Below are 19135 nucleotides of genomic sequence, written 5' to 3' on the forward strand. Positions count from 1 at the left end.
TGCTGAGATCAAAAAACATTTGAGAACTTCTGCACTAATGAGAAGGGTCTGAATCTCTGGTCATAGTAGGAAATACCAAGTAAAGAAAAGGTGAGGATGGAGACTTCTTAAGAAATTTGAAAAGGAATCTTAGGGAAAAGAAAGGAACTACAGTTACCGAAACAAAGAGACAAAAGGATGAGGTATGGGCTTATCTTGTTTTTTAAAATAAGGGAATTAAAAAAATAATAATCAATACTCAATAATAAGCTTATTATTAAGTTCCCCAAATTAAAGAAATTAGGTAGATAATATGGTAAAAAAAGATAATACAAAAAAAAAAAAAAAAAATTCTAATTACCAACCAAACCAAACAAAAAACCCTTGAAGATGGTAGGAGTACCAGGCACTGCTTTTGCTACATACTGCTCCCTTTCACCATGGAGCTCCTTACTGCTTTCCTCCTTGTTTGTCTTCTCTTTCTTGTATCCTGCTCTCTCTCTGCTAGTTCACTTTCCTGCTTATTCTTCCCTCAATCCTTCTCATGTTTCTCTTTACTTTTTTTTTTTCCTATTCCTGCTCTTCTCCTGTTCTCCCTCTTCTAATGAATACCCAGAGAAAGAACGTACCCATATGTAGCATCAGATGAGAAAACAAACATTCATGTAGAATATACATTCTATTTATGTACTGAAAAACCAAATTATGGTGCTCGAGTTTACATGGTAAGCTTTCTACTGTGGAAATATTTTAGTCAATGATTAATGAATTGAATTTGTTAGGAAAATAGCAAGAGAAAAACTGAACTTTCCTAACCACCATAACTAAAGTCACCAGGTTCCTATTTACAGCTGAGTTCTCTAAGCCATTACCCTATTTTATTGTCTTCACAGCTCTTATCAATTCTGAAATAATCTTACTTTTTCTTTATTTTACTGTCTCACTGAAGAACTCCATGAGAACAGAGTCCTCCATCTTGCTCACTTAGGTACTCATTAATATCTTCTGAAAAACCGCACAAATGCACCAAAATTTCTCAGGGCATTAAATATTGTCCTTATTCTTCAGTGACATGAAAAATGACACTGATAAATACCTGCCAACTTAAATTACTGTGACGTGGGGCACCTTCATCTAGGCCAAGTGTATTCAGTTCTTCAAAGCTGAAGTTCAGTGTGTAGGGAGTCTGACTGGAAAGCTCGGTGTGAGGCAATTCGTTGTGTGAAGCACGACGAGCAGATTCACCATGAGGAACTGGGCCGCTGCTGTTTTCACTAAGTAAACGTGGGTCTTCAGGGACGACCTGGTTTTCCGCATTTCTCATTTCTAGTACCTAATGAAAGAAAAACTGTCATTAATATCCACAATGGCAAATTACATTTCAGAAGCTTTGGAAATAGTTTACAAAATAAAACATTATAAAGTTGGTATAATGGAAATGAGAATGCACACTTCCTGTAAGTGAACTTCTAATGAATTGAAACTGTATTTGCGTATCTTGAATTTTAATTAATACTAAAATAAGCAACGGCAATAATCACCATACACGTGCTACACTCTGGTTTGACCATTATGTTATTATTTTAGTTTAAAAATTTAACTTGAGAACAAAATAAAATGCAACTGGAGTGAAAGCTTAGGAGAATTCATGGGTGGCCTCGTTCCCAAATTTCTCAGTGTAACGCCCAAAAGGTAAAAGCTATCCAGTGCTGCTGTGTATCTATATTCTCCACAAAACAGGGTTCTACGATGTGTAAAATGCAATTTTTAAACATTTAATACCAGCTTAGACCAGTACTAATTATATTAGCACTGGTTTTATGCAATGCTGGAAATAACATTTTAATTAAAAAATATCTTACCGTGCTTCTGAAAAGGTGCCAGTCTCCAAAATTCATATTCATTTCTTTTTTCAGTTCATCAATGTTACACTGAGCTAACACACGGCCATTTATATTTGCCTGAGTAAAAATAAAAAATTATAAAGACAAGTGAAATATGAAATATTCTGAGTTAGTACTGATTAAAAAGCACATTCATATTTAAGAAAGTCATTAGAGACTAGAAAAGAGTGGCCTAAAGAAAGGCTACCATCTCATGTAATAATATAACAACCAAGCTGAATTTGAACAACTCAAGCCAGCGGTATTTTTCCAAGTATCTTAAGCATTCAAGAAAAACAAACCACTGTTCAGGAGCCAACCCAAGGCTAATCCTCCCAACTGTTCCCGAAATTACCTACCCTGTTAAGAGCAACTTCAAACTGTTAGTTTTTCTTCTTTAACCTTATAAACTACGAACAGGAATACAAGCTGCTAGAAAGGGAGAAACACTCTGTCCTCTAAAGTGTCAGTCACCGACCCAGTCCTCCTCAATGCTCTGACAAACTTGTCCACCAGTCATATTAGATGACTTCAGTCATAAAGAATGCCCACCCATTGAGTCTCAAATCTATTAACGTCACAAAAATAATCTTATCACTATTGAGTCTGTAATTCTAGTTTCCCCCAAGTAAGAAACAATAGAATTTTCTTTATTAATAGTAGGTAGCGTATTAATTTTATGGAACCTCGTGGTGCAATGGTTAAGAGCTTGGCTGCTAACCAAAAGGTCACCAGTTCAAATTCACCAGCCAATCCTTGGAAACGCTATGGGGCAGTTCTACTCTGTCCTGTAGGGTTGCTATGAGTCAGAATTGACTCAATGGCAATTTTTTTTTTTAATATTGATTTTATGAAATAGATACCTGATTTTATTACCTGCAGTAAAATTATGGAATATCTCTGCTTAAAACTGATAGAATGTTCAGAGCAAGGTCTAGAGCAAACCTGCGACAGAAGCTCAGCTGTAAAAAGGCGAAGTTCACTGCACTTAATACAGAAACCAGTTGTTGTGATGGACTTCAAAAGCCAGGGACCGGGAGTACAGAATTGAGTGGGAAGAGAACCACTGTACTGATGGACGAAAGTCACCACAAAGGATCCATGCTGGAGAGATCGCTCTTTTCCTGACACGAACCAAGTTACTTGGACAATCAGGTTTGTGCATCAGAAAGGCGGTGCTTGAGTCTTACGCAAGTGGATTAGCACTAACTAGCTCCATAAGAAAACTGATGGTACCTGAAACCTTTCTGACTAAACATTGGTTAAGACTAGTAAAATTGTAACTATTTATGCTCGGAATTCTTCCAAAAACGTCTTTTAGATATCATTCTTTAAAAGTATGTAAACATTAGAGGCTTGTTATTAATAATTTTCTACTTTACCACAATATTCTGATATAAAAAGCCTAACTTAGCGGAAATAGCTACTATAACGGGGGCTCAGTAGCCTTGAATACAGGAAACTTCCCTCACAATCCCAGGCATCACTGTTCAACTCGTGACAGCCATTAGAGCTGCAAGAATAGCATCTAGGAGAAAATAAAATTCTTCGGACATATGAGCCTTGCACACCCAAACCTGTGAGATGTTATCACGTCACATCATCATAAGTACTGTAAGACATGAAAATGGGAACCTGGGGGAAAATGAAGCAAGTGTGGTTTACTTTGATAATTATTAAGTCATAGATAGTAAAATTAAAGAAAAGTAGCATAAATGAGAAGGCCTTCAAATGTTCTATGTTCCACACTGGAAAGATGAGTTATTATTAATCTAAACATGAAATAAATCCCTTAGAGCTCCATACTTCTCATCACGGCTTTTTTTTTTTTAACTTACAATCGATCTTTTAAAAATAACATTGTAGTAGAGCTACTTTTCTTTTATTCATTTATAAAATAAGGGATAGTAGTCCAATTTTAGGACACAAAAGAGTAAGACTCAGGTTTCCATTTAGATTTCCCCTTTCCACAGAGAATCCATCTTAGGAGCTAAAGATCAGGCTCTCCATTTCTCGAGTCCTGTCCTCTGCAACTTCAAGCCCTCCCTACAGGTAGCATGCACTGCGTGCATCACCTTTTTGATGGTTGCACAATACTGAGGCAGCACACTCTGGTCCAGTCCTTCTATCTGTCTTAGTTTCTCACACACTGCATCCACGTTCATTGAATTCAGTGATATTAATGGTCCGGAGGCTGGGCCTGACCCCTAGGTAAGTTTGGAAGAAATACATGTATGAATAGCATTTAATGTTGATACATGAGGACACACAGCAGAGAAAACTCACCAAGTTATACTTGAAGCACCCTGATTAACAACACATTTTCAAGTAAAATAAAAACAATAGATGGCTGTAGTATGGTCAGGAAATACCATTATAAACCATTATACCATTATAAACATCATCTTACTCTTTTTATATAACCTAAAAAAAACTGTATCAATAGAGGTACCTTTTAAAGTAGTAATGAATTACCATGGCCAAACAAGTAGCAAGCACTTTTTGCAGATGTTAGTTCTTTCAGGACACGGGGCGTCATAGAATAAACATTTGGGATCTGACAGTTAGAATCAAGATGAAAACTGTTGACTTTCTTCTAAGGCATTACTTTTTTCCAGAAAGATAAAGTTGACTGTTTTAATTTCTGGGCTAGAAAAGAAGTATGAAGGACATGCTCTATTCCCTAACCTCTAGGCATACTTGAGTTTGAAACTAGCAAGTAGTCAAAAATAACATGTACATATGGTTAGAGTCACTGCTAAACAACTGAAACTTAGTTATAATAGCCTTTAAAAATAGGAAAACTTAGCTAACGCTATATCTGAAAACCACACAACCCAATGATGAAGCAAAACCTAGAAAGGGACTAGTTCATAAACACAAAATTTTATGATTCTTTACATTTTTTTCCAGTGTTCATAAACGCTGTTCCCTCTCTTTGGAACCACCACCCTCTTTCCTTTGATCTAACGACCTATGTTCTTCCAGCAGTTTCCGAAGGGCTCATACTACCACCTAGCTTGGTTTACTTCTATTCATTTTTCTTTTCGGAGATTGTATTTTCTGCATTTGAGTCATTTTCTGCTATTTAGTTGAAATTTTAATAGGGGTATGACAGTACAATCTACCTCTTTATAAACTGGCTGACATTTTTCATTCAAAATAAATCTCTTTACATAGTTCTACTGTCTGCTTGGGTGAGTGTAGCCAAATTCAAAGTATTAACGATCCACTATTATAGAAATTTAAAATGGTTTCTATGAATTTTTAATAATTATACTTGTTTTATCTTTTCTTTTTTTGAACAGTTTTATTGAGACATACGTCACATGCCATACAATTCATCCATTTAAAGTGTCCAATTCAACGGTTTTTAGTGTTATTTGTACAGTATTTTAATATATCTGTCATCACAGTGAATTTTAGAACATTTTCACCAACCAAAAAAGAAACCCCCATACCTTTAGCAGTTACTCCCCATTTCTCCCTAACATCCAACCCACACCTCTACCTGTTGCCATCGAGTCGATTCCGACTCATAGCGACCCTACAGGACACAGCAAAACTGCCCCATAGGATTTCCAAGGAGCGCCTGGTAGATTCAAACTGCCAGCCTTTCGGTTAGCAGCTGAGCTCTTAACCAATGCACCACCAGGGCTCCAAAGCTCTAGACAGCCATTAATCTACTGTCTTGTCTCTCTGGATTTGCCTATTCTGGGTATTTCATATAAACATATCTGGCTCTATCACTTAACGTATTTTCAAGGCTCACCCATGTTACGGCATGTATTACTATTTCATTCCTTTTTATTGATGAATAATATTTGCCTTTTAAATCATCTTTAATTCTATCTTTCAAGTGCTTTTATTTCTTAAACTGTCTCCTCTGGATATATTTATACTTGTTTACGTATTTTTGCTTCACAAAAAAACAATTTGATCAACACTGGATTATAACCAGTGAACAATCTGATCAAGTACTAGATTATAACCCACAAAATAAAATAAACATCCATGAGTCCACACTGTCATAAATAAATAACTGAATAAATAAATCAGCAAGGGAGAAGATACAGCTTTTCCTTATGGCATTCTAATTAATAAATGTAGAATAGGAAAACAGAAAATCGCCATTAGGCAAACGCCACAACAGTAATGGCCGCACACAAGATCCATGGACGGACGCTAAAGCTAATGGACAAATGTTTAAGCAGAAACAGGATCTGTGCATAGTTTCACAGCATCTCCTCAAAGACAGCTACAAAGGGGAAAATAAGAACCTCACAGTGCTGAAACCCGGCAGACACCACCTGACCCGAGCGATCAAGGGTGGCATTACCAGTATGAAGACCTACGAACAGCATGAACGCTCGGAGCGATGCATTGAGAAGGGAAAAGCATCGTTTCTGTGATGTTCTTGCCAAAAACGCGTAACCTCCTTCTAATCATGAGAAACCCAAACTGAGGGACATTATACAAAGTAACTGACCAGTATTCTTCAAAAGAAGCCCTGATCCACAGTGGTTAAGAGCTACAGCTACTAACCAAAAGGTCGGCAGTTCAAATCCACCAGGTGCTCCTTGGAAACCCTATGGGGCAGTTCTACTCTGTCCTACAGGGTCACTGTGAGTCGGAATTGACAGCAACCGGTTTTTTTAATTATTTTATTTTATTATTATTTTTCAAAAATTAAGGCCATAAAACACAAGAAAAGACTGAGGAGCTCCAAGATTAGAGAAGACTAAGAATAAATAAATCCAACTGGATTGGATCTTGGACCAGAAAAATGGTATCAGCAGAAAAACTGGTGAAATTCAAACAAAGCCTGTAGCTCAGTTAATAGTATTATAGAAATTTTAATGCTATCATTAAGGGAATGCCATTTTTGTAACTTTAAGTCTAAAATTATTTTAAAGTAAAAAGTTGTTTTTAAAAAATCACAAAAATGCTATTTATGATTGTGCTAAAAAGGACAAGTATAATAGACACAGACCAGATTAACTCAGTTTATGGGGGTAAAATGTTAAAGAGTATCTTATTTCCATGGAAATCTGAGAATTCACCAATACAGGCATGTTAATATATTACAACCCTTTAGGACATAAAAACTCCATGTAATTTTACTTTCATAATCCTTCAAAACATTTGCATTTTATTGATCATTTTGAGCCTTATTTTCTTCCCTCATTGAGAATTACACAAAATACATATTCTTATTTCTGGATGACTTTTGTGGGATGAAGAATTACTTTACCCTAAGAATTTGGTCTTTGTCTTTGATTCCTTGGAGACAACCACTAAGCCTTTGGAATTTCCAGAGTGTTTTTGTAATTCATGGAGACCTTATGCTAACAAGGTGCCTCAGGGTTTAGGCTCAGAAGACCGGAGACTTGATAGCAGACTAACTTTCAGGGAGGAGAGAACTGGAAATTAAGGTCAGCCATGTGGGCAATGAGTCAATCAATCATGCCTAGGTAATGAAACTTCAACAAAAATTCTGGAAACTGAAGCTTGGGTGAACTTCCTCGGCGGTGACAGATAGTGATACATGGGAAGGTAATGCATTCTGGGAGACATGGAAGCTCTGTATCAGGAACCCTCTTAAGAGTCACCTTCTGTGTCTTCTCTTTACGCTGGTCTTGGCTGGTATCCTTTATAATAAAATTGTAATCGTAAGTATAGCACTATACTGAGTTCTTTAAGTTACTCCACTGCATTATTAAATCTGAACGGGTAGTGGGAACTCCTGAATTTACAGCCACCAGGTCATAAGTGCAGTTGTGCTGGGGATCCCCAAGCTTATGGCTGGTGTCCTGATGGGTTAGTGAGAACCGCCAAATCTGTACCCACCAAGTCAGAAGTGCGGGTGTCCTGGGGACCCTCAAACTTGCAACTACTGTCTGGAGCCTTGGGTAGACCTAGCAGCGTGGAGAACTGAGCCCTTTAACCTGTGAAATGTGATCTACTGCACTGTAGAATAAAACTGAACTGATTTTAGAACTTCTAAAAGCTTCATAAGAAAAGACAGACACATGGACATACCAAACCAAACTGAACCCACTGCCATCAAGTCGATTCCAATTCATAGTGACTCCACAGGACAGAGTACAACTGCCCCATAGGGTTTCCAAGGCTGTAAAGCTTTATGGGAGCAGACTGCTACACCTTTCTCTCACAGAACGGGTGGTGGGTTCGAACTGCTGAACTTTTGATTAACAGCTGAGTGCTTTAATCACTTCACCACTAGGGCACCTCACATGGACACAAGGTTCCTGTAACTCCACCAAAGCTATAATCTGAGTCTTATTTTTAAGTTGGGCTTCATCAAAATACGGGGTAAATTGGTAAGTACCTTAAGCTATTTTGTGAAAGTTAAAAACTGTTCAAAGCTTTTGTTTTGATTTCCTTCATCTGTCTGAATTCAAAATTTGAAAACCAGTAGAAAATTCACTGTCAAGATTATGAATCATTTTTATGACCAAATTCATTGCTTAAATAAACACATCGATTTAAGATTCTGTTGACCATTGAGAAATATTTTAACTGAGTATGCCTCAACATTTAAGTATCTAACATTTAATCTTATTTCCTAGATTTTAAGATAACACTAAGATTTTTCCTCAAATTTAGTAACAACTAAATGGTAAGATATGGATGGTAAGAAATCCCTATTTAAAATAAATAAACAATTTGCTTCTTTGAATAAAGGAGATATGGTAATTTTCTGCCAGGTCTTTTCATAATTAATCATCATATGTAATAAAATTATTTTGAGACCAAATAAATCTTAGTAACCAAAATAGTTTTCTTGGATGGAAATCTCATAAAAGGAAGGAGATACAGTACAAAAAAGATAAGGAAACATCAAAATGTCTATTCGATAATTCAGTAGGTAAATTCTTAATAGAAAGTTAATTATGTTACTTTAAGAATACACAAATAATTCAAATGATAACATTTTAGAGTTTACCATGCATTCTTACTTGAAATTTGCATGTTAAAAGTCAAGAACAGGTAATTTCATCACACATCAGAATTTGTAAGGAAAACATTTTCTAATATGTAAAAGTGAATGCAGAAAATGTTAGTTTTTTTAAATATTAAATATAAACTTCAGAATACATGCAAACCAGAAATTCTCTAGGTAAAAATAAAGCTAAAAAAAACAGACTGAAATCACCTCGAGGTAACCACGTCATTTCATATTATAAGCACTGTAGATTAAAAACTACACTTTAGAACATTATTATCTTTGGTGAATTTATTAAGTAAGCTTAGAAGTGATTAGCCAGAAATGAGTGCCATGCAAAGGCTGAAAGCAGCTTATTAAAATAAATCCAAGGCATTGAAATGAGCATAAATTTATAAACAGCCCAGCATGAAGTTGCCCATGATTGCATCTAAATCAGTCTAACAAAAAAGCAAATAAAGTCCACCGCGAGCTCTGTACCTGTCTCTGTCTGTTAGACCCACAGTCACAGGGCTTTAAGGAAGGAATAAAACAGAATGAAGGACACGAGCTTAAAGTAAAACATCAAATACAGGTACATAATAAACACAGGTGTACTTCTGTTATTCATCTCATTTTCCCATAACTTTGAACATACTACAGCAACACCCAGCAAGAAAATAAAACACACACATACGCAGGTGGTAGTTTAATTTCATTAACATGTACCTGGTAATTTAAAAATGGTACTCTCAAAACTGATATTTTTTCTATTAAAAAAGTAAATCCTGGGCCATAAATTCAACAAGAAAACCAGGTTTATCAAATTTGCTATGAAAGTCAATGTTCCTTCTACACATAAGTTTGAAATTAATTTAATTTTAAGATCTTCTGATTAAGAATTACAGTTAAAGCTAACTGATTTAATAATAAGGTTTAATTAGCCTATCACATAAAAAGAAGTACCTAGTCACACTACAAAGTTAATGTTCAAAAATATACTTTTCAAATTTGGGTTTTGTTAAGTAACCTGTCCAAGGCAAAAAGCTAACCACCAGGGTCTACTGAAGGTGAAAGACCAAATACCTGACTGAGTCATACACCCAGGAGCAAAGAAGGCAGCATGGTAATAAGGGAAAATGGGCTGTGAGATGGGACATTTGGATTCTAGCCCCAAATCTGGCATGCCACTCCTCTGTAAGTCACACACATTCTCTGAGTCTCAAATTTTTCATCTGTACCCTAGACAACTCCGGAGGGTCTGCAAGACGGGAGGGAAGTCCAAGCTGGCAGGCCAGAGGAGTTCTGCTTCGACTGGTCTCATCAACTGGAGTTTAAAGATTTCATTTCTAAAAAAAGGCTTCTCTGCTTTAAAAGCTTGAGAAGCACTGGTCCTTTCTAGCTGTAATATTCTCAGCAGTATATACTGGATCCGGTGCTAGTGTTGTTTTTCTAATTCTACAGGTTATGGCGTATTTTTTCTCCATTATAAAATTAGGAGAAGAAGTTAGCATTGGAGGCTTATATTCCACGTTTTCACCTTTGTGAAATACTTGGACATATAAATTTATCAGCTATGTCCTTGGCTGGACTTCACAAGCTATAATCATTACAGTGTTCCTTAATGTGAGAAGATTCAATTGTTTTCACAAGAATCTGCTTTATAAAGATTTTTCAGAAATTCACTGTGGTAAAAAATGTAGACCACTTAAATTTTGCAAAGACTATCACTGGTTGGAGCCCTGGTGGCGTAGTGGTTAAGAGCTCAGGCTGCTAACCAAAAGGCTGGCAGTTCATTCAAATCCACCAGCTGTTCCTTGGAAACTTTATGGGGCAGTTCTACCCTGTTCAATAGGGTTGCTATGAGTCGGGATCCCCTCGATGACACACAACATCACTGATTAACTTGTTATGGCCTGTTTTTGTTTTGAATATTGTCTTGTATCTGTAATGACAAGACAATTTGCCCCAAAATGTCTATGTGGCTCAGTATTTTGTTGGTTTCAGCTATAAAGTCCCCAGGCAGTGCTCTCAGGTACAGATACTTCTCCACATCTCCACCACCATTTTTAATATGAATTTGAACCGTCTACTTTTACTAGACTTCCTACAAAACAAATTTTACATGCTATGTCACTGTTAATTCCTTAAAAGCAAAGAAAGGCGGTGAACATCTATTGTTCACTACGCAGATCACAAAACTAACTTTTAATATTAGATGAACAGCAAAGAGTGTGGTTATTTTACTAAACAAAGGCACTAATATATGCAGAGCACTTTTACTCCTTGTTATTGGCCTTCTAGACATTTCTCAGGAAGTGCATTATCTCCCCCTTCCTCAAAAACTCATTTCAAAATTTGCCCAATGATCCTTTAACTCGACCCTGAAAGATGCTACAGATAACTTTTAATTACAAGTGTTTGTCTACATTCCTAAGCATGGGAATAGCTATGACTTCAGCATGTCTGTATCATTAAGATGAACAAATTCTTCACAGTATCTGATTTTCATCAAAAGTTTGCTGCGCAATTTTAGCTCAGGGAATTTCACTCCACGCATGAATCTATGTACTAAAGGCTCTCTGACTAAACTAAAAGCGATTCTTGCATATAGTGGCAATGACCCATGGGTTAAAGATTCCCTTAACACCCAGAGAGAATCATTGCGGTTGACTGTGTCTATCATTTGTGGATAATTGAAGCCACTCAAACATTTCAGCTGAAATGCTAATTGCTTAAAAAAGAATCATCAACCTCTTCTTAGTAACATTAACTCAAAGAAAACCAAAGTTTAAAACCTTTTGCCTACTTAAATGCATGCTTGAAGTTAAAAATACATGGATAAACTCGGGATGCAATATTTCACTACATTAATTATGACTATAACTATGCCACATTTCAGCATGGCTTTAAACGGATCATATTTACCTAGGCATACCATATTCTGTAAATAAAACAACACAAGTTAAAATACAAATGGGGTTCTTAAATTCCACACTGATTGACTAAATGATAACTTTCTTTTATGTCCTATCACACTAACCCTGTTTCTTATTAAGTACAAACTCATGAATAATAACTTTACACAAAGTGACTCACAAGTTACGTATTCATTTTTTAAAACTCATCTTAAGGTGTTGGCAAAAAAAAAAAAAAAAAAAGGTTTAAATAAGTCCCTTTACATGCTGAACTAGCTCTGTTTATCTGACAAACGTATTTTAATATACAGATAAAGAAAAATAGTGCTGCATTTACCCCAAGACTTCATCAACTGTGGACACCTGGATTAAGAATTAAAGATGCACTTTTGGTTTATACCACATAGCTCATGATGTTTTGGGGAGGCTTCATGATCGATTTTGGATATTTTCACGAGTATTCCACATGTGTAGTATCAACTGCCAAACCAAAACCAAACCCGTTGCCATTGAGTTGATTGCAACTCATAGCAACCTACAGGACCGAGGAGAATGGCCCTATAGGGTTTCCAAGGAGCGGCTGGTGGATTCGAACTGCTGACCTTTTGGTTAGCAGCCGAGCTCTTAACCACTACGCCACTAGGGCTCCAGTACCAACCGCAGGCTTAAGAAAGAACAGTTAAAGGTGGTAACAGAGTTCAACAATAAGGAACAAACACCGCCAGGTGAATACTCCTGATGGCTCCTGGAAAAATGCCTTCCTTAATGTAGAATTAAAAAAAAAAAAAAAAAAAAAACCCATTTCACGTAATTGAAAAAGGGGAAAAGAGAAAATAAAAGGTAAAGTGAAAAATTAGCTTCTTAATTAATTCATGGGCTATAATCATTAGTATTCAGCTACTCTATACTATCTGCCAGTCACACCGCAAATGCAGAGTTAGTGAACTGTTGTCATTACAATTAACACAGTCATCACTGCTGGAGAAGCAACGAGACACTACGGTTCCACACCACAAGACTACTCCATTACCAGCGAGGAGTCTGTGGGTGAAGGGAGCCCCTCAGCAGCATCTTCCTTGATAACTTCCTAACAACACAAAACAGGAAGAGTTTGGGTGAAAAGGTGAAGGAATGAGCCAAAATATGATAATGAATGAACATGATGTTATCAAAAATATTAATAATACTGAAACAGTATAATGTGATTAGATTTTTCCTTAGTGATAACATTTTAAAGTTTTAATGGCAGTTTAATTTCTAGAGCATTTTGTCTCCTCGTTAATAAAAATACATTAACAGGGACCCCTGAAGTCATCTTAAAACCAAACAACAGTCTAGCTTAACTAGTAAAAAAAGATCAGCCTTGAGTGTTATGCTCTTTTAAGATCTATCTATATGGGATCAAACTGACAACAGCAACTCGAAAGATAAGATAGGAACTTCAGGGGACAGTGAGTTTATGTTAATGAGGGAGGGACACCTCAGAGAAGGAGGGTGAGAATGGTTACACAACTCGGAGAATGTAATCAGTGTCACTGAACTGTACATGTAGAAGCTGCTGAATCGGTGTGCATTTTGCTGTGTATACTCTCAATAACAATATTAATAAAATTTAGGAAAAAATACATTAACAGGGAATTTCTTTTTAAAACTGTTAGAAAAACTGAGTTTTTCATCAAGAACACCTAATACTTGAGGCAGAAATGTTATTTTGTTTTGGGTTAATTAGATTCAATAGTACATTTGAATAATCTCCTTTATCCTGTTTAATTTCTACCATTAGACTGAAATATTCTTTCAATACATCCCCTAATTTTTACACTATAGGGCTAACGTACATACAGATGTCCTTTAAAAAGACAGTAGAAACTCACAGACGCAAATGTTTAGTTTTGATAGTTTGGGTAACAAATACTACTTTACTATAAGCTAGAAATCCGTGGTTGTAAACAACTGAACGTTTACTCACTGGGACTGCTAGCAGTTTTCCTTCCACAGATATTAACCAGAAATAAAAACAAATATATGTTATGTTAATAACAGCTTATGCTTCTTAAAACTATTTATAAAAGAAGTTGCACTCTTGTACTACAGACATGAAATAACAAGGTTTCTAATGCTATCTATGTTTATTATTAGATTAATATTTCAGTTACCCTTTTATATATATATATTTTTTATATACTTACTAGGCCATTGTTCTGATCTCTGGGCAAACTCGTTTTTACTGATGGACGTGAGATGAGATGGTGGGAACTGCCAGGGTAATACCTTGGCGTATAAAGGTATGGGGCAAAGAATGGCTATGGAAGAAACACGTAACAAAAAAAAAAAAAAAGGGGATAAACAATTACAGAAATCAAAGTATAATGAGATTTATCAAATGAAACTAATCAAACCAATAAAATACGAGACTATTTAATGCAAATGACAAAACAAAAGGGAGGAAAGCCTTGCTCACATTCCAGAAGATATCAAAACCCAAACATATTATTTCATTTTTTATACTGTTCATTTAATATAAGCTTTCTTTAAAAAATAACAGAAGTTTTACACCTTACATTTTGACATACGAGTTTCTACTTATTCAACATTCTTTTAGGCTCTAAGTGATTTACAAATATTAACTCATGGTTTCTTTAAAATAACACAACGGAATCTTAACAGAATACTATCCTTTTCAAAAAAAGATTAGCTCTAAGTAAGACCACATTAAAAAAAAACAGAGACTTTTAATTATATGAGAAAACCCTGGCATGTATTCCAGGAATGTAAGTTCCTAGAGTTTACCGTAAACTAGACAAGCAGGCAAATTTTTAAAAATAGGTGAGGAATCCACTGTTTAGGTGAGACTTATGACTATAGCATTTATTTGTAACCAACTTCATGTAAACAGGAAATGTTACATTAAATGGGCTAAACATAAATACTAGAATTCATTAAGCTTCGTTACACTGAGGTAACATCTTCCGCCCCCTTTTTCTCTTCCTGATAGTTTGAGAATGAGTCTGCTTTATTTTTAAGACTAAAAATACAGATAGCTAGAAGAAAAAATTACTAAACTCAAAAATAAGAGAAAATTTAAAATGTTTTAAAGATAAAATTCTATGTAAGCATTGCTTGTGGTTGTTGTGCACCACGGAGTCAATTCCAACTCATAGCGACCCTATATGACAGAGCAGAACTGCCCCACAGGGTTTCCTAGGCTATCGTCTCTATAGGAGTAGACTGCCAGGTCTTTTGTCTCGAGGAGCTGCAGGTGGGTTTGAACAGCCTACCTTTAGGTTGGCAGCTGAACACTTACCCACTGAGCTACTGGACGATGTGTGCATCATCACAGTACTATTATTCACGAAGTTAGTGAACACCAGTCTGGCAAGCTTTTTTTTTAAATGAACTTCTTGGTCTCAAAACTTCAATTGACATCTAATGTTCGATTAAGCCATTTTATGTAGATTTTAAGAATGATAAATTAAAATCTGCATTTCACACTGCTAACCACACAGCTGGAAACCCTGGTGGTACAGTGGTTAAGAGCTATGGCTGCTAACCAAAAAGGTCAGCAGTGTGAATCTACCATGTGCTCCTTGGAAACCCTACGGGGCAGCTCTACTCTGTCCTATAGGGTCTCTCTCTATGAGTTAAATTTTACAAGGATGGAATATATCATAAAATGCTGCTGTTCTACTTTTTTCTCCTTTTTCAAGTATAAGCACAGAAAAACAGTCATAGGGCCTCTATGAATGATGTACCTAACTGCTTGTACGGCAAACATTTTTTAAAAGTTGAAAATTTAATTTGAATTCTGGAGTTCGTTCTTTGCCACTTTTATTCTAAACTCCTCTTTCTTCCCAGCTCATATGAAATTTATTTAGGCAGGCATTTGGCTTCTATGAATACTAGCCCATGTGTTTCTTGAACCAGACTAAAGAAGGGGACCACAAAAATGAGAAATTGTGACAAATATTAAAACACAGTTGTGGAAAGCTCCATGGAAGGGCTTCATTTTCCAACAGGAAATATCAGTGTTTAAGACCATTAGTGTGAGAATAGATGGCTTGCACTTATTAAACTTGGTAGAGTCTATATTACTGGTAATTATGTATTCATCTCAGAAAATGATATTTACATGAAGTAAACAATTATAAATTACTGAAGATAATTTGAAATAAAACCCTAGACATGGGCTACAGTGCTATTATTTAGCAATAACATCTGAGTACTACAAGTAATACCTCCCCACTATTCTCTCACATTTAAAAGATACAAAAATACTAAATACTGAACTACTGTAGAACTTTCAGTTTGTCACTGTTCTAAATGCCAATACACATCATTATACAAGATACAACAAATGAAGCATTTGTTTATCAGCAAATGAGGAGTGAAGCCGATTTCTTCAAAGCATAGGACAGTCACTGCTGACTGTGGAGTTTACTTCCTTATCGAGAAAATAAGTCAAAGCAAAAAGTACCTCTAAGATTCAGACTCTCTCAGGATTTAGAACCCAATAAAATTCAAAACTCTTTTAAGACAATCACCCATTTTAAATTTAAACTTTACATTTTTCCTAGTTTTAAAACCAAAATACAAGTTTGAAACAATAAAAGAATCTATGAGCAGAAAACTCTGGAGATCTCCCTGGAACAATTTCTTCAAACGAAAAGCTCCTCCCGCTCACTTACCCTGTTGTAGAATGGATGCTGAGGTCCTGTCATCCCGCTGTAATAGCTGCTATGAGGCTGTGGGGACACAACTCCACCTCCGAATGGTCCATTAAAAGAAGTGGAAGAAGAGCACACAGATGGAGGCTGGCTGTAACCTGATGGGGGTCTAGGGGGGGCTTCGTGCAAAGGTAGCGGTGGGTAGGCAAGTCCGCCAATATTAATCTGTTCCCTTGCAGCACGAACATCTGAAAGATTAAATTACACCCCAGAAGACAAAAAAAAAATAAAACATTCATGATTAGTCTAATTACCACTTCCTCCTTCACTTATTTGACAGACACATGATTTTATCACCCTTGCCAGGGATTCAAAATAGGTTAAAGAAGACAGACAAAAAGGACCAAACCTGTTGCCGTCCAGTCAATTCTGACTCATATTGACCCTAGACGACACAGCAGAACTGCCCCATAAAGAGTTTCCAAGGAGCGCGTAGTGGATTTGAACTGCTGACCTTTTGGTTAGCAGCCGCAGCACTTAACCACTATACCACCAGGGTTTCCAAGTTAAAGAAGTAGACAGGAAATCTTAAAAAACTTCACAGGTCTTCTAAGAAGAAAAGGCCAATTGCTTTGCATAAAAACTTTTTCACCATCTGACAAGTCACCAACATCTGGATTCTGCCCCTCAGTTACCAGAGCTATTAATTTTTCTCTACTTTTTAAAGTATTTATTTGTGATATTCTAGTAATTGCTATAATTCATAAAGTGTTAGCAACTACTAATAACTCTTATTTGCCTAATATCGATAAAGATAATATTGGCTAAGACTGTGGGACTGCAAACGGTATGAGTCATTCACTCTTAACCAAAAAAGTACTTGATTCCATAGCTACGAAATACACCTTCGACATCAGCCTGATGATAGTATCAAACAACAATGAAAGAGTAATTTAAGGCTATCTTTTCATAATTCTGTGAAAATCCAAAGGTGGGATCACTGGTGCCAGTAACATACAAAAGATAGGAGTGTTCCAATAGGGATTTTTGTTGTGTGTACATGTGTATAAGTTATTCCAAAACTTTAATATCACTATCCTCAAATACCAGTCCACAAATATAAGTTATAAATAAAAGGGTAATACAAATATTTTCTTACCTCTCTGGACAGATACCCCTTTTAAGAAGAGGAGGCTAGTGACAGAAAAATTACAGTGGATTGATGTCTTAAAGTCATGGCTATATCTTAAAGGCAGTCTGATTCCAAGGTAAGGATCCAGGGTGTGTGTGTGGGTAAAGATTATAGTAAAATGATTTAGACAGGTATTTTCTTAACATTCCCCCCCAAAATGTCAAGACTTTAATTCTCCTGAGTCATTAATTCTCCTGAGTAGGGCTTGATTCAACATTTCTTAGTTTTTCACGGAATAGGAGAAATTTACATAACTGAGTAAGAAACAGGACATTTTTAAAGGACTTCAGAGAAGAAAAATTAAATTTACTACTAATACCCACCTGCAATAATTTCCCGTAGTTTGGGGTCTAGGTTTACAGTACATGGCAAAAATGTTTTGACATCTCGAGCCACAAGAACTGGGGTCCTTGAAGACAAAAACACTTCAAAATTTCTTATATCTCCATCGATTTCAAGCAGTGGTTCAACATCTTTAGTTGTTGGAATATTCTTGGATATTCTAGAAACAAGAAATAAAAGGACAAAAGATCATTAGTGTAACAGCTGTAAAGGCACATTCTGCCTGTAACTTAAAATTAGTTACTTATAAAAATAATTAACGCCTTATACAACTCGCTCTCTTTAAAAAAGAAAGAAAAAGTAGGAGAGTCACAAAATTACTAAGGTAACAAAATGAGAGGTCAAAATCATGCGTTTTTTGGCCGAAGGCAGGACTTGGGCTGGGAAAACAGAGGAAGGACGGTAACGCATGCAACAAGCACTCCATGTGTTAACAAGTACCGCTCAGTGAAGCGTAAATGAGGTATCCTTTCACAGACGTCAAAAGCCTCAGATACATCGCAAACCTGGGAAAAGCATCACTCAGCACCACTCTGACTAACCATGATAACCTAATGAAGAATGGCTGGACAAATAATGTGGACAAGTTTAAAAAAAAAAAAAGCAATTAAAGACTTACCTCCTAATAAACAGATAGCAATGAGGGGGTTAGGAGAAGGAATAACTCATTTTTGAAATTAAAAATTCTGAGAAAGTTTTTTGTAAATGGAGATACTAGTCAACCATGTTGAAAATTCAAATTAGCTATACTAGATACCAGAAGATACTAGAGTGGTGCAGTGGTTAAGAACTATGGCTGCTACCCAAAAGGTAACCCCATGGGGCAGTTCTACTCTGTCCTATAGGGTCACTATGAGCTGGAATCGACTCAACAGGAAGAGGTACAGAAGAGAATTCTAGTTAACACAAAACTCGACCTTTAAATGAACAATAACTGCAATGGATTGGTAAAATTATTGTTCAAAGACCTTTTTTGAATATTTTAAAATCAAATTTAATTTCTTTACTTTCTATTTGCAATGCAAGTAATGATCACTATAATAAAGTTGAAAATGCAGAAGATTAAAGTTTAAAACAAGCTTCAAATAAAAGCATTTATTGACATCACATACTTCATTCAAAACTTTCCATGGTATTTTCTCTATCTGCCCTTTAATTTAGTACTTACATACGGTGCCATCTTAGAATTCTGCTCATATAATGTACTT

The 19135-nt window shown here is 36.0% G+C and overlaps 1 protein-coding gene across 8 annotated transcripts in view; it reads right to left on the reverse strand.

Moving 5' to 3' along the window:
* Positions 1-19135, reverse strand: part of KIDINS220 (kinase D interacting substrate 220) — a 128987-nt gene that overhangs the window by 4599 nt on the left and 105253 nt on the right. For 5 of the 8 annotated variants that reach the window (XM_049904672.1, XM_049904669.1, XM_049904675.1 and 2 more), the window contains 7 exons: positions 17909-18087; positions 16415-16641; positions 13919-14032; positions 9313-9345; positions 3938-4069; positions 1842-1940; positions 1076-1312 (listed from right to left, as the gene is read on the reverse strand). In XM_049904672.1, coding sequence (XP_049760629.1) covers positions 1076-1312; positions 1842-1940; positions 3938-4069; positions 9313-9345; positions 13919-14032; positions 16415-16641; positions 17909-18087 — 1021 coding nt within the window. The remainder of the gene's footprint in view (positions 1-1075; positions 1313-1841; positions 1941-3937; positions 4070-9312; positions 9346-13918; positions 14033-16414; positions 16642-17908; positions 18088-19135) is intronic. The other 3 variants (XM_049904674.1, XM_049904673.1, XM_049904670.1) reach the window with 1 other exon arrangement.

This window comes from Elephas maximus, chromosome 12, assembly GCF_024166365.1.
Source record: "Elephas maximus indicus isolate mEleMax1 chromosome 12, mEleMax1 primary haplotype, whole genome shotgun sequence".
Taxonomy (NCBI): Eukaryota; Metazoa; Chordata; class Mammalia; order Proboscidea; family Elephantidae; genus Elephas; species Elephas maximus.